Here is a 16,754-nt window from a genome sequence, read left to right as displayed (position 1 = left end):
TAAATAACACATCACATTTCAAACCTTTGTTTCCTGATTCCCCAATAAAAGATTAGCAGCAGAGGCCAGAGGAAAAAATAATCATTAAATCCAGTCTCTTGCACTTGTACCTTTCACTTCCACATGCACATTCCATCTCAGTCATGTAAACAGATCAATTTAACTGCAACATGTTAAATTTAAGAAACGGTACACAAAAGGAATCTAAAAATACATTACAGGTACTTCTGCTGTAAAACATAATGAAAGCTTGAGAAATTTACATTAGTTGTACCCTTTTCATATATGCTGAATTACTGATAAATCTGCAGGTTTTATTCCTCTATTTCTCAACTAACCAAACTATCACACGCAGCACTACAGGTGGTGAAAGGCTTGTTTGGCTGTCAAGACTGCCGAAGGACAAACACAGGTGACATTTGAACCTAACTTCATTGTAGTCATCATGTTCAAAGTTCACAAGGTTCAAAATAACTCTCAGAATACAAGTCAAATTGGCAGTCACAGTGTATGTGTAACTAAAAGCTACTTGACACCTAAATCCAACAAGAAAAGATATTTTCATAGGTTTTGCAACTTCACCATATTGTATCTGGCAATTCATTTGCAGAAAACTGAAAGAAAACTTGAACACACTTCTTTTTCTGTAGATGTGAAGTGTGGGTTTTTTCCTTCCCTTTTTCAATTATAAAATGAAAATGTCACTCAAATTTATTGCATTAGTTTATCTCCTAAACAAAGAAATAGAGATGAGGCTTGCCACTTACCTGTTCTGTCTCAAAGATGTCCCGAAGGTGTTCAAGACCCAGGCTTTTTAGGAACTGGGTAATGTTCATGTCAAGACCAGAAACTGTAAGAGAAGAAACAAGTCTTTACATCCTATACATCTGAAGTAACAAAAACCAAACCAACCTCCTTAAAAAAAAATCAAGCAATACCACTGATTCTCTATAAAAATAATCAGAGTTTTGAATTTTAAATCAATTTGTCTATGTCTGTAATAAACAATCTACTTCCATTGTGTCAAAGTTCTGTGCAAAGCTCATCACCGTTTCCTCTTCAGAATCAACTATTTAAAGCCCAAACCATCTGTGACAAATACAGGCTCATACTGCAAAGAGAAGGAAAAGAAGGATGGGTATATTTTTGCTATGTGACCCCCTTAGATTCTGACCTAAAGCATGGACTCCAGATACTAATCAAAGGGTTTAAAAAACCTTGGCAAAATCCCCAGCCATCACAATCATAACTTCTTCATCAAAATAATTCTCATTGGATTTTTTAATGAAGTCAATGAACATCTGGGCACCTAATCATATCTGCATTTGTAGTCAGACCCAATGACTGATAGCAAACACAGATGAACAGTTAACAATGAACAGTTAACAAACACCAGACAGATTACAGTTCAAACTGCACAGTATTTTCTGGCTAGTCAGAAATGCTTTTCAGATAAACCAAGGCCTATTTTGATACTAAACTACAGTACTTCTGGCAATGTAAAGTTGTCCAGCAGAAAATGCACCTTCTCCTTCCTTCCTGTCAGTTCCTGCAGCTCCATCCCCAGCATTGGATGCCCCTCCCACGGCCAGCTCTGCCAGTGGGCCCGTGAGGTTATCGATGCTGCTGGCAGCACTCAGGCAGGACGGTGTGGATGCTGGAGAGATCACAGAGGCACTGACAACAGTGGCCTGGGGCTTGAAGCACGTGGGCAAAGCTTCTGGAGGCATTGCATCTATCAGCAGAGCTCGGATATCATCAGCCTGAAAAACAGAAAGAACACTCAACATGAGCTCCTACTGCCACAAGTCACTGATCTCTGGAAATAATTTTTAATTGCTTTATTTGATTGCTCTGGTCCCCATTAGAAAGAAAACTGCCAGCTTCTGTTATAGGGGAATTCACAGTTGCAAGAACATTTTGATTGACCACTCAAGACATAAGTGAATCAGGTTCTCCCCATTTCTAAAGGTATATAAGAAGCTACATCTAATTTTTTTCTGGCAGAATGGCTTTGTAAGTGCTAAAGCCAGAGAGAACAATGCAGCAACTTTATTTGAAATCCTTCAGAACCTAGGACAGGAAATGCCACTTCTTAATTTCTGTCAGGCTCAATTTCAGGTGCACTGGAACATGGTTTCAGTGGAAAGATTACTGCTGCCTTTGCTATAATCACATCTCTTGGGTTAGAATAGGAAAAAAAAGGACAGGAGCTCAGGATGAGAATAGTCTTCGCCAGCAGCTGGATTTAGCTTTTATTGACTTAATTAAGCAATACCCTCATCTTCAAGAATTTCCTCCTTAAAAATTCTTGTAGAACATGATTAAGACACCCTTATTTTCCTACAGAGAAATCAAATAATTTTCATATCCTTCATCACAAAGCAAGTTTTCTAGAGCTCAGATTACTCCGGAGGATATTTCTTGAACTCTTCATAAATAAATCAATAACCCTAAAAGATACTTGCACTGAGACCAGACACAGCATCCAATCTGGTTGCATTATCTATTCCAAGATTGTTTAAGCTAGGGCATACATGTTCATAGAACCTTATTAGGCTTTTAAACCATTTAAAAGAAAGTTTACAGAAGCCAGTTTTAGAAAAAGTTTGACAGCCACCTACAAATTTTAGAGGTAGAATGAATTCTTTGGAATGCTCTTTTGGAGTTAATGTTTTAAAAAGGAACTAAGGTAATATGGAGGCACTGAGCATAACAATCCACCAAATGTTCCCATTCCTCTAAACGCCCATCTGGTGTTCCTCCTAGGTTCAAAGAAATAATCACTAACAGTGCACAGACTGACCATCATCAGAGACATCTCAGAGAGTTTTACTCCTGGGAATGAGGAGATTGATCCCAGGAGTGAATACTTAAGGAGAAGCAAACCTTAAATCACAAGCCATGCTAAGATTCCAGCCAAAGGAAAATGCCTGGTCCCATGGATAGAACGCCACAAAGAGGCACACAGGAGATGCCCTTCTCTCTCCAGCTCAGCAAAATGGAAGCTGAGAACTGCTGATGCCAGAGAGCCATAGAAATGAATTTAATATGCAGAGTACATCCTCCAGAGCAGCCTGTGGCTGGCTAACATGAACTTACTGTTGCCAGGTCCAGTGGTGTCTGACCCTCTTGGTTCTTCATGGTTGGATCTGCTCCATGAGCTAACAGCAAAGCACAGAGCTGTGTCCTTCCTTTTTGTGCAGCTTCATGCAAAGGTGTGAATGCCCACTTATCTGTTGCATTGACACATGTATTATATTTGATCAACAGTGCTGCTATGTCCACATGCTGGAAAACACAAGAACATCCTAATCAACATGACACTGGTAAAACATACATTCCTTTTTTTATGCTGGAGGTAATGGTGCCTAGAGACCCTTGTGGTTTCTCTTTCCTTAACTCATTCTGCTTCCTGTGTCACAGGAGCAGTACATTCTCCAGAGACCAATTCATACTGCAGCTCCACAGTCATCTGTGTCAGTGCACTAGCAGATCATTCACCAGCACAGAAGAATTGGGATCAGGCACAGAAGCAGATTTCTGTCAAATCACCCCAAGTACATAGCATGAAGTTTGTGCCAGCTGCAGGAGCAGACATGATATTTAATCCTGCATAAAATAATTATTTGAGGACAAATTTGAACTGGTGAATTTACTGGGCTGCAACTTTTGTGACACAGCACTAGAAGTTCTGAAGATCCATGTGTTGTGATACTGAGCCACCCCTGTGTGTATACAGAAGTCTTTGTTGTGCTTTCTTTCTTGCAAGACTTTGAACTCATCTGTGGCATCACAGATCTGTTCTATCTTCACTCATACTTTATGAGAGCTGTAATTGATAAAATGTATTATGAGTGTCACAAGGAACAGCTGTTTTACATGGGTTATAAAAGTAATGAACTTATAACCCCATGCTTCCATCAATATACTGTCCTTGAAGTCTCCCAAGTAAAAATAAGAGAAAACTGACAAATGAAAAATATTGCCTGCCTCTAACCAGTATACGCTTCTTGTGCAAGACAGCAAGAAAAAAAAGCAGGCAGTCAAAATGAATGGGTGGTAGCATGAAACACTGAAATTGTAAGCAGAGGCACAAAGAATTGCCAATGGATTTCCTTCTTCCCCTCAATGGCAATTAAATGACTCTTTGCAGCTCTCATAAAACAGCTTGGTCTCTGAACAAGTGTCGTTTGAAAATACTGCCAAGTTTATTTTTCCTCTCTGCCAAACTTTTAAAGCAATTGCTGTTCCTGTGATTTTTCTGTCACAGAAAGCCCTATTGAGGGACACACAGCATGAAGTACTGGGTGGGAGAACTGAAGAAATTTTGTGAGGAAAAGGCAGAGCTTGTGAATCTTGCCAGCTATGAACTTCTGAAACCATTACTCCTCTCCTCTCTACCTCCCATCACAGAGATCTGAACAGGCTGATGACAGCTCACAGAGAAGTGTGGGATGCCAGGAAAGGTATGAAGCAACTCTTAACTAAATAAGCTGATGGAAAAGCACCAAACCCTGCCTTTTTAATGTTTCCTAGAGGAAGCAGGGCAACCAGGTTAGATTGGCATTATGATTTTTAGAAATGATAATCCACTAAAACCAATCTCTGACATTTGTCTATGTCAATAAGAAATAGTTTGGCTTTGTGTAAAATGTGTGTTTTGTTTTCTCATGCCAAAGAAAAGAACACAGTCTTTCCAACAGATTTTATCTCTAGATCTTAGAAACATCTTGGGAATGAATGCTTAAAGGCAAATGCTGATAAACAATATTACTTGGTAAAAGACCCTGTAACATAAAAGGATTCTGTGCTGCTTTCTAATCTTTCATCAGGATTTGGGGCCTTTTGCTCTTTGTGACACTGGGATCCCAGAGTGATGTAAAGAACCAATACAAATGGTGTAGACTGAGTTCCATTGATGCTCTTTTTAAAAACAAGGTGTACACTGCACTTTTTACTTCATTTGCTCTCAAACAAAAGCAATCATGGTTCTGTTAGGGTCACCTGTCCCAGATTTTGCTGTACAAGTGCCAGGGTCAGGTAAGTAACAGACATAGCATATCATGACCATCAAACCCAGTACCTCATCAGGTTCAGATCCTCTCTGACTGTAAGCACAGTGCTAGAAGCTTCTCAAGCACTGTCTCTGTACAACTATTTACAAGAGACTTCTTTCTCACCCAGTCCACAACTACCAACTGCTTATAAGCAATCTATTAGGCATCTGTGCAACTGGGACACAGATGCTTACTCCTGTAGGGAGGAAAGAGGGCCTGCCTCATCTGAAATGGTTTGAATCTGTCACTGCACCCCCTGCAGCAGATGGCTTGCCCTGGAGAACAACCACATTACAAACACAGTAGTCCTTCAACTCTAGCAATAGACTGCCACCAAACACCAGCTGTAACACACCTCACTTGCCTGTCATCATCTGCACACAACCCCCTGGTATTTTTCTCTTCCTTCCATCTAAGTCCTTCAGACACAACTTGAGGTCTTTTCTGTTTTGAGTATCATCCCAAACTGTTCAATCCTGTGCATCTGCTTGCCTGCATAAAAGCTACATTGTAGTGATCTTTCCAAACTGCAGCATTGAACTGCTACAGCACACCTGAATCTGTGTCCTATTTAATGTGTAGGACTGCAAATAGGACTCACAACAGCAACCTAGCTTGATAAATACTTCATCAAAACCTGAACTGTGTTCACAGGAAAACAGCTGCAAAATATCTGGCTTTGGATATGACTTCAAGGAGTCCCTTGCTGTTTTACTCATGGCAAGACTGCCTGCACCTACCCCATAGGATGCTGCATTGTGTAGGGGAATTAATCCTCCTTTGTCTTGGGCATTAACATCAGCACCATGCTCAAGAAGGTATTCAGCTACTTCTAAATTGTTGTAACCAGCTGTAGAAAAAGCACAGGAAAAGAAATTAGGTATTAGGAGAGCTAAATTAAAGAAAAATATTCAACAGAAAAGCTAAGGCAATTTTTCAACTGCAAAAGTTCCTCTTCCCTAGTAATTGTATTACCTCCTGAAATAGATGCCCTAGTTAACTCTTTGTACAGGACAACTCTTCCTATACCAATCCGGATTTTGGCAAATTACATCTGTAGATCTACCACAAACATACAAGCCTTGAAAACTTGGCACGTTACCCACCTGCAAGATGTAATGGTGTTGAATTTCTTCCCTGGGTGTCTCTGCAATTGATATTTTCTTGAGTACACAGCTTCTGCACTCGTGCCAGGCACCCCTTCTTGGCAGCATCTAGCAGGGCAGCATCTCCTCGCAGTAAATCCTGGATATCTGTGTCCCCTTCTTTCACCAAATCTAATGGAGTGTTCCCATCTCGATTCTTTTTTGTTGGATCAGCTCCATGCTGCAAAGAGCAAGTGGAATGCTGGTGTCACAGTCATGCACACAGCAGTGCACGTGTGTCACTATTGTGCCAAACAAAATGGGATTTTGCAGACCTACCACAATGAAGTAATAATTGTACAGATTAGTAGGCACACAAAAATAAATTCACAAGTCTGAGGCCTAAAAGCACTAGTCTGAAACACAGCTGTGTGAATCTCAATTCCACAGGCAAGAATAGCAGCCCTCTGCAAGAGCTGTCCCTGCTCTACTTGCAATTGCAGTATGTTGAGGACCATTTCCTGCATGTAGCTATTTCTTACTGCCACAGCAGCGTGAAAAGAAAGCCAACTGCAAGTGTCTTGCTGCCAGTCCTCCCCTTCTCCTGAAAACTGGCAGAGCTATCTCCTGAGCACAACCTTCTGAGCTAGCAAAGCCAGGCTCTGAGTTTTACTAAATGTCACCCTGATATCAAAAGGCACTTGTTTCAGAAGGGAACCAGTAAAATACTCTTCTCTACACTTTCCAATAGACAACAGCACCATCTTAAGCAGTGTACAGGTCTTTGGAAGAAGTGAAAAAAAATTTTGGTGGACAAGTGGAGTTGGATATCCGCTGGAGTGTGTCTGTGCTGGCAAAACATGTAGATCAGGCAGTGATAAGAACACGGTACTGGAGCATCAGGGGATGAGAAGGGGAACGCAGAACTATGCAGAGCATATGGTGTGAGTCACGTCCACATTCAGGTTTGTGGGAGGACAGCTCCTTCCCTATTCACTCTCAGCAGCAGTGGGACAAAACAAAGATAGATAAAGCAGAGGCAGCTGCTGGTGCTAGAGTTCTCTGGCTGACCTCTTCAGAACAGTCGAACACAGTCCCTGCCAGCAAGTCTACCCTGCCATTTCCCACTGGACTGGGAATGGGAGAACAGAGAGAATTAACTGCTTTGTATTTGGAAGCAGGACAACTGTGCTCATGGTGCAAAGGATGAAGAGCAAGGGACAGAAAGGACAGAGTATTGATTACATAGAAGCAGTTTCCACAGCTGTGGTTCTTTTAGGAAGAGAGCATTCTTTGTGAAAAGATTTCTAAACTGCAATAACTTCTCTAAGATATGACCTAAAATTCCTTAATTTAAAACTCATCAAAACTGGAACTATTTAAATGGTTCCAAAATAAATATTTGAATGAAGAGACAGTGTCTTCTGTGACCCCTTCCAAGGCATAGAAATAAATGAAGGTGGTCATTTCAAAGAAAGGTGATTAAAAAAGACACTGTCTCCAAAATGCCTGGTTATTTTTGTTTCCTTCTTCAAGCAGATCAGGAGAAAAGAAGCACAAGTCAGGAGGGGTCAAGCTCAACATCCACAACTCAGCAGAACTGACAACACTGCCAGCTGGCATAAGAGGCACAGCAGGAGAAACCCTGAGTAAACTGCAGTGTGAGCACATATCCACAGACACCCAGAGACTTTACATCTGCGTCACCTTAAGGGCATATTTAGCTCTTATCTTGTGAAAGAGTGATCTAAAAAAAATAATTTCAGCACTTTTCTATTTCCTGTTGGACATCCATTCAGGATCCTCTGAAGACAAAATATGGGTAAATTCCCTGTGGAATTACCAGAAAAGGCCAGAGATCTCCAGTATCTATAATGCAACACTGTGCTTGAGAGATTACAGGTGTTCCTATAGCTTGAGCTAACATCTCTGTCAGGGTGTTACTTCCAGGCCACCACCATGCCTACTTCACAGACATCTCTTAATATCCCCTGGTTTCTGCTGCAGATGCACTTCAAACTATCTTTCTTCTCTCTCTGACTGCTTTTTTGGTAATCAAGTGAAATAATTCATGATATAGGAGGGAAATAGTGGGGCTTTGTAGCAGCAAATGAAAAGCAGCTGGGGCAGACCATGTGTATCTTAAGACATCCATATTCTGACTTTCTCCTATCTTAAATGTTGTGCTTCAGAGGGACATAAGTAGGCAAGGCTGAAAGAGGAGATGGAATTGGCAAAAAATTTGACTCTAGCACCCCCTTTCATTCTCTCAGGGCAGGATCTGACCTTATGTTAAGAAGTTCCTCAAAGTCATGTTTCTCACTGGAAATATCTTTGCATTACCTCATGCTTTTAACAGGTTCTTCCTTTAAATATAATGAATATTTATGCCACAGTATATTAACATGCATTTCCTCCAGGAGCTTGATAAATTATACATTAACATAACAGTTCTGAATTCCTCTCATACCGAACAGCATTTAGGACCCACCTTCCGCTACTGCTCTATAACACTCTCTTGCATAAGTATTAACAGAATTTACTTAAATGCAGCAACTATTTCAGAAAGGGACGGATAGGACAAGGTAGGGAGTTGCCATCCTCACATGAATTCAGCTGGTTTTTCCAGTTTCAGAGTCTTGTCCTACTTGGCTAACAGTATTAATACACATGCTGGAAACAGTACTTGTACAGATGATTCTTTTCAAGTCAATATTACACAAGAAACCATATGACCATTGCAAGATAAAAATTGATTCAAAGATACAACAAAGAATTCACTGAATGCAATTAACTTTGCATTAATCTTCAGAAAAAAGGAATATATATGCATTTAAGGACACATCTGAGATCTCCAGCACATACTTTTAAAAGCAGTTTGCAGATTTCATATTTTCCTTTTGCTGCTGCTTCATGTAGAGGAGTGAATTTCCAGAGGTCTGCCACGTTGACAGAAGCACCGTGCCTCACTAGGAGTTCAGCCACTTCGTAGTGTCCATAGGAACAGGCATTGTGCAGGGGTACCAAGCCACTAATCAAAGATAAAGCATTAATAGCTAGAAAATAAAGTCCTATATGCAATCAGTAGATAAAACTCTCACTTTCACCAGACATTATTGTTATCTTTCAGTCTTTCCAGTTTTCAGGGTTTTATTTTTCTATTAAAAATCACTTAAAACTTAATTATCCTCCTTCAGTTCTCATCCACAAGACTTTTAAATATTTAGCAAGTCCCAATGTTACAGCTTCCATACGCAACTTCAATGCTGTTAATAACAGACAAAAACTAAATTGCTCACAGTTGTTCTAAGTTTGGATATTTGAGTATAAATTTCAAGAAAGACATAACACTAATCTGTTTGAAGTGCAGTTATTAGTAAGTACAGCACATCTGATAGATACAGAAAGATACCCAAACACTTCTTCCAGGGTAAGCCTGAAAATTCAGTATTGGAAATTTATTATCCCCCACCCTGAACTAATATATGGAGTAAAAGAGTGAACATAACCATGCTGCTGCACAACTAATGCAAAAAAAAGTAAATGTTTTATATAATTTAACTGAATATTAACTGTAAAAATAATTAACTTAATAATAAAAGCTACCATAATTAGAAAAATGCCCAGAGATAACCCTGGTATTTATCTCATTTTATTCAAAACTAATTTTAGATCACCTAAAACAAGTTAAAGTCTGCTTTTAAGCAAAACAAAGTCTCCAAAATGGGCAAAAAGGGGAAGAGAAGCATCACGTATCACAGTGCCAGGTTATGTACTTGATATTGGCTTTTCCAGAAAGCTGTAATGGTCTATAAACCTCCCTAGAGCACAGGAACAATGCTCAACAAGGAGGAAAGAGAAAAATTTTCAAGATAAAAACACCATGGTCACTGAAATCTGAATCAGAATGAATATATAAGGGATATAAGTCTCACACCAATAGAGAATAGCAGAACATATCAAGGAATGAAATGTACCCTTTATCTTTGGCATGCACGTCTGCTCCATGGTGCAGCAGATACTCCACCACTGACACGCGGTTATATCCCGCAGCAAAGTGCAGTGGTGTTGAATGACGGCCTTCCAGATCTCTGCAATTCACATTCTGAGGGCTGCAAAGTTGCTGGGGAGACAAAAAACCACAAAATCTAGTACAGAACTAAAACTAACAAATAAAGAACTCCCCAAAACCAAACAGCAACAACAAAACATGAAACAAACACAAAAGCAAATAACTGAACTACCACCTCCAAAGACCCCAACACAAAATCTGATCCATTTATATTACACAAATTTTTTGAAGTATCAGGAAATTTCTTTCCACTTATGCAAAGTTTAAAAAATAGCAGTTCTAAATTTACAGCTGAATGTACTTCAATAACAAATAAGACTTAAATGACGGAAGCAGTGTGAAGATGTTCCTAATGTATAAGAAAGGGTGAACCTCTACCTCACTAAGTGCCAGGTTCAAGGCCATGTAACTTTCTCCAGATATATCACCATGTCTGGTCTATACTGCCTTCAGAAAACCAGAAATATCTAGCTTAGCAGTCAAATGAGCTGCTGGTACACAAAATTGCTGCTGTTTGAATATTAATGTATATCATGCTGAAGTTCAAGGTGGGAAAGTATGCACAAGAGTCCATCTGCAGGCTGTTTTGTCCACAAACCAAGCATCAAAAACAAGATCAAACCTTCCTGTGATGGTGGGATTCCACGGCCTGACCCACTCCTTCAGATTACGGATGGTTTAAAATATTGAGTCGATACCTGTTAACAGTATTTGCTTGCTATCTGATTGAATCGGGCACCTGAGGGCTTGTTTCTACTAAACTGTGATTCTGAGAATCACAGAGCCTGCTTCAAAGAATTATGGCTACATCTGAGTCCATCAAAGACATGAATGTGGGAAGGACTGGCAGAACAAACAAGCAGAAACCCAAGAAAAACACACCTCAGTACATCTTAATGTACTACTTCCTAGAAGAAAAAAAAAAAAAAAAGAAAGATCCATGACTTCCCATTTCTTATGATTTACCATCCACTGGGCACTGTTTCCACAAGCCTTGCACAGCAATGCCAAGTAGAAAATTCCCATGAGCTGTGCAAACCTACCTTCACAGTTTCCAAGTCTCCAGCTTTGGACGCCTCTAACAACCGATAATCCACGTCGGATGTGCGCACCGGTGTACTTTCTACACGGGGAAAAGATGCTTTAAGATTACTTAGGATACATAAGTGGTATTAACTCGTCCTCAACATATTTTCCACAGCTGGGGGATGAAGTTGGTCTGTTGTTACTTTTGAAAATGCAGCTGGGGTTGTGATGTTCAAGTTCATATTGCCAACATGTCTGAATAAGGAGCTTTAGTTTTAGAGCAAATCAGTCAGATTGTGACTCTAAAGCTGACATGATTCTGCCAACATTCTTCTCTCTCAATCCACATACATACATTCATGTACACATTTTAACAGATAACGCTATCCAGGTAACCAGCTACATTTCAGGAGTGGGTACACTTCAAAACAGTCCTTTGCACTGCTGTAAAATGCTTTTTCTTTGTTTTGTCCTGTTTTAAGGCAATATTGTTGAAAACACTGGAGGAAATGGAGTTTCTAGCTAGATGTCTTCTCATCTATCTGGATATCTGCCTTTGTTTGACTACCTGCACATCTCACTGTAAGGTGAGTCACTTGCTCTTTACTCGCTATTGATGCAATTATTTTTCTCTGTACTTGCAAAAATTCAAATGTAACATGGGTAAGCGAATGCAAACTCTTAAGCACTTTTATGAAAAATAGTGCCACCCTTTTCAAACATCTATTCATCATTTCAATAGAAGATATAGATAAATTGTTACCTAAGCACTATCTAGAGCACTTTCACAATAAAATCTTTCTCTACTGGACAAGCAAGAGATTTGAAGTAAAAGTTCAAACTGTTTAGCAACTACCAGTGTTTTTCTGCCAGTTACACTCTGCTTGTGACTGCTGAAGTAGGGAGTACCTAACAGGTTGGCTGATGCAGGGAAAAAGTTTTCTTACATGCTCAGCAATATTCCACTTGCCTTGGAACTTGCTACCAAAAAAATCCCAAAACTCCCTACATGTGCTTTCCTACAACCTTCTTGTACAGCCAGCATATCCTAGATGTACAAGATGGTTATCTTCTTCTCCATTTGCACAAAATCACTGAACTGAACAGAGCTATTTACTTATTTTCTGAGAAGTGTCACACAATACATACTGTAGTTGTGTGCACTTGATGGCAGAGGGGAGAGATGAGAAAACTACTTCAAGTCTCATGCTCTGAGAAAGAAAGAAACAAGATTCAAAGCTGTAAAGGGAGAAGCTGAAGTTCAAATACACAAGCCTTTGCTTTTACCCACCACTTAAGATCTGTTGCACTGCTTCATTTCCCATCTGTGCTGCTGTGAAGCCTTGCAAAGAGATGATGGAGGGATCAGAGCCATAACTCAGCAACAACCGGCACGTTTGCAAGTGCCCTGCTAAGGCAGCCCTGTGCAATGCTGTCTGACCAAGTGTGTCCAGTGCATTCATCTGAAAAAGCAGCAGCAATATAAAATAAAACACTCTTGTAATTAAAAGACTGCACCTGTCCCTGTCATTAGTAAGAAGAATTTTTCAGCATACAAATTTACCTATCAATTCTTCTGCACTGCAATTAAACAAAACCAAATGACAAAACAGGCAAACACTCCAAAGGAAAAATAATTTACCACACATGTTTCCTGTCTTTTAACAACACAGGTTATTTATTTGCATGGCTAACAAACAATATAGGATCCCCAGAGCCATACTTTAAATAGTGATCAAGCTTTTGTGAAATTTGATGAAGACCAATCTTGTGCAAGAAAAGAAACACTATTACAGTACGAGAAAGAGGTAACTTGACATAAATTGTTACCAAACAATTTAAGGATCTTACAGCTTTAAGGAAATTTCCATCTGTCATTGTCAGAAGAATAACTCAACATGACCCAGTACCAAGGACCAATGTAAAACAAAGATGTCAAATGAAGAATTCTATGAAGGGGGGGTGGGGGGGAAAGTTGGATACAAACATTTCCTCCTCACTTTTTGTGCCTTTACATCAATGTTAAGTATAACTGAATATAATTCTTCTCAATACAAGGCTGTATAAACAGGAAAAATGGAGTATAATTTTCAAAGAGTGAGATATAATGGAAACACATCCATCTGTCAAGATCTAACAGTGCAGCTAAATAACTAGAAGCATCTCTCCCAGTGCGCTATCAAAAAAAGGAAGAGAATAATAGAGAGCTTTAAAAGGCGGAAAAACACTCCCATGAAAATAACCTTTCAAGAAGATACTCTGTATCTAGCAGCGATTCATGACAAATTTAAATGCAAATGCCCAGCAGCTTTTTTACCACTTTATGAAATACAGAACTACTCTATAGTCTCTGCAAGCAACTCAGAACCTGTTATCTGTTTCCAAGCCTACAGATTGCAGGCTGTGAACTGCATGCATAATAAACTTTGTTACTGTGTAAAATTCACCTTTTTACCGTCTCAAAATCTTTGCGGTGACAGCAAACAAAGGTTTTGCTTGTTATTTCTCACCTAAAATGCAGTATGCAAACCTTGCTAGCCTTCATGAAACCAGTGAAAAAGCATTTTGGTTAAGACACTTATTCTATAACTAAACAAAATTTAACTAAAACTAAATTAAATTAACTGCGCAAAGATCTACTACAAGACAGGGTAAAAAAGTAAAATACCTGCAATACTGCAATATCAAGTCACAAAAAAGAACAAAGAACAACCAAATAAATGAAGAAAAGTGTAATTTGATATTGTCTGAAATTATTTTACAGACTGACAGAGTAGGAATTTCTCAGATCACAAACCTCTCTTGCAGCAAGATGGACAGGAGAACAGGTCTGCTTTCTTCTAACTGCACTCAGCTCGTGCCACTCTAATAGGATTGCCCTAAAAGTTTTGTTTCAAATAAAAAACCTACTGCTATCATACATGTTAACTAGATGCTGAATGTTCCAAATCCATCATTTTGTCCATATGATAATCCTCATCTCTTTCAGGATACCAGATACCTTTCACCACTGATAAGGGCACAGAGGTAAGCAGAACTCTGGGGCTACACACATTTATTAATGGTAAAAGAAGAATGAAATGAAATTTGTGGATTCTCAAAGTAGCTGATAATGCTCCATTCATCCAAAAAAGAAAATCGTAAGTAATGTATTCTTTATTACTGACTTCCTGTGTTAAACAGGCCTGTACTGAACAAAGTGTAGAAGCAATAGCAGCAAGGCATTCACTGTGCACAATTCGATACTGACTATGTCCCTGGAAAAAATGTTAATATTCATTTGAAAAGAACACTGTCAGAGTCATCAGAGCCACTATCTCATATGTCTTTTCCAGGTCTCCTTTCACCTCTAAACCATTAATTTGCCAACAATCAATTCTTCTGGCAGAATCAGTCATTTGAAGAAATACCTGCTTCCTTCTGAGACAAAAAGAGCTGCAGTTGACAGACAGATGCATGCACCAAATGCAGCGGCTCTTTACCTCAGGAGCAGAGTTAGGCTTTGCAAGACAATTTCACTGGGAATATGTTTATTTTGGGGCAGATCTTTGCTCAGCAATAATGCACCACTTCTCTAAAACCAAACAAAGAATATACTCCAATAAGACTTAAAGCAAGAGGACTTACTTCCAAATGAAAATTAACTTAAGCACAACAAATTGAAATACAAAATTGAGAATAAAGACTCAAAAATCACACCTGGTAAGACATATGCCTTGGTTAAACAATCTTCAATACCAGGTCCAAAATCATGTGCCATTTCAAATTCAAAGTCTAAACTCTGTTTGACAAAATGTGAAATATGCAAGGTATACTGCTTTAACTGTGCCCTGAGTAGCCAGATTGTTCCAACTGCACTTATTAAAAAAAAGATAAATATAAATTTGGTCGCCTTTATAAGCAGTCTGAATTAGAAGGCTGCATCTCTGAATTATCTTACAGACAGGTTTTCTGCAAGGACTTAAAATGACAGGTTTGACAGCTTTACTCCACAGTGCACTGGCTCTGGATCCAATTTCTTCACCTTTTTGTATGGAAGTGGCCATTCCACTGCTCAAAATGCAATGTAAAAGCAGAATACAGTTATCATTTGAAAAGAGTTTTTAAATTAGTGGTTTCAGAGAAAGATACAGTCCCATTCAGTATTACTGAATGCAGACTTCCTTCTGTTCTTTCCTCTCCTTCCCCTGATTTCCCTTTCCCCATCCTGAACAGACACAGAATAGAAATGGAAATGGTCACATATCATCGGACACTACTGAGATTTGCCCTTCCCTCACTGCTGCTCTCTTGGAGCAGTGCACACAGTCATGGCAACACTCCCTTGGCTGCCAGGCACTTGTGGCAGCTCAACAGCTCAGATCTGTTGAGGAAACATTTTTTGCAATACTTCATAATCATATCAGTTTTCTATCAAGATCAAATGCCCTAAATATCCCTCCTGCTCCTTGACACTACAAACAGCAGCACAAAAAGCAACAGCTTCCAAGAACTGTGATTTTCTCTGTAAAATCTTTCTAAAAGGCGTACATTCTAACAATCCCATGTGAAACTTGTGCTCTGCCAGCAGTTCCACATCACAGTATCCTTCCCTGCAATGCAAGTGCTCTAACTGCTCTCTTCCTGCAGTAATTCTGAAGAGAAGCTTGCAGTATGTCTTGTGTCTTGTTGTCTGTCCTGGGGTGACTTTATGATGTTTGCATCCCCATTTGTTTGTTTAGTCCAGAAATAAGTTTTGCACCTTTAAGACTGGTTCCAAGGGCGGAAAGGGGAGAGAGAAGAAGCGCAGAGGTCTCCTCCAAAATTTGCTCTAAACCAGGACATTGTCCAACAATAAACATAGGAGTGAAGCAGCACTGAGGACAATTTCAAGCTCAATCAGCAGAAAAAAAGCAGGAAAAAATAGTCAGTTTCACTCTGAAAACTCCTATAGGATCCAGTCAGATGTTCCACAATTACCTCTTCTTCATAAAAGCTTAAGATTAAGGTCAGGATGTCTGGATGTCTAAGCAGCGGAAAAATTGAACCATTCAATCACAAAAGACCACACAGATCTTTATGTTTTTAACCATCGTAGTCTAGAATCTGCTACATTTCTGAAAGACAATTTAATTTTTCAATTCTTACTGTTCCCTGAGAAAATCATACCTCTCCCTGAAATGTTGGAAGTAAATGTGTTACACAACAAGGTTATTCAAAAACATTTCCGTTTGTTGTGTGGGTCTAGATGGATAGTGAACATTTGCAAATCCATGATCATGAAAGGCTGGCAACATGCTACTTCAATGCACAGAAATAACTGCATTATGCAAAGATGCACAAAGCAAGATCTTCCCAGCAGAGCAGAATAAATTAACTTCTGCTGCCATCACGAATGGGGACACTATCTCTCTGGCATGACCTTAAAAAGGCTCATTTTGTCCTGCAGAAGAGAGGCATATCACAATTAAAGAGCATTCATCATCATCTTTGCACTTGCCCAAGATACCAGTGAACTTGCATGGTTGCAAG

The 16,754-nt window shown here is 39.4% G+C and overlaps 1 protein-coding gene across 1 annotated transcript in view; it reads right to left on the bottom strand.

The window, feature by feature from the left end:
* TNKS (tankyrase) overlaps positions 1–16,754 on the bottom strand; it is a 128,352-nt gene that overhangs the window by 13,731 nt on the left and 97,867 nt on the right. The window contains exons 12-20 of the mRNA XM_005484628.4: positions 12,535–12,706; positions 11,261–11,340; positions 10,123–10,268; positions 9,011–9,176; positions 6,167–6,386; positions 5,801–5,910; positions 3,103–3,291; positions 1,526–1,763; positions 768–850 (exon numbers count right to left, since the gene is read on the bottom strand). Of these exons, the coding sequence (XP_005484685.1) occupies positions 768–850; positions 1,526–1,763; positions 3,103–3,291; positions 5,801–5,910; positions 6,167–6,386; positions 9,011–9,176; positions 10,123–10,268; positions 11,261–11,340; positions 12,535–12,706 (1,404 nt within the window). The remainder of the gene's footprint in view (positions 1–767; positions 851–1,525; positions 1,764–3,102; positions 3,292–5,800; positions 5,911–6,166; positions 6,387–9,010; positions 9,177–10,122; positions 10,269–11,260; positions 11,341–12,534; positions 12,707–16,754) is intronic.

This window comes from Zonotrichia albicollis, chromosome 5, assembly GCF_047830755.1.
Source record: "Zonotrichia albicollis isolate bZonAlb1 chromosome 5, bZonAlb1.hap1, whole genome shotgun sequence".
Classification (NCBI taxonomy): domain Eukaryota; kingdom Metazoa; phylum Chordata; class Aves; order Passeriformes; family Passerellidae; genus Zonotrichia; species Zonotrichia albicollis.
The sequence above is the reverse complement of the archived record's forward strand: the minus strand, read 5'-3'. Positions and strand labels throughout refer to the sequence as shown.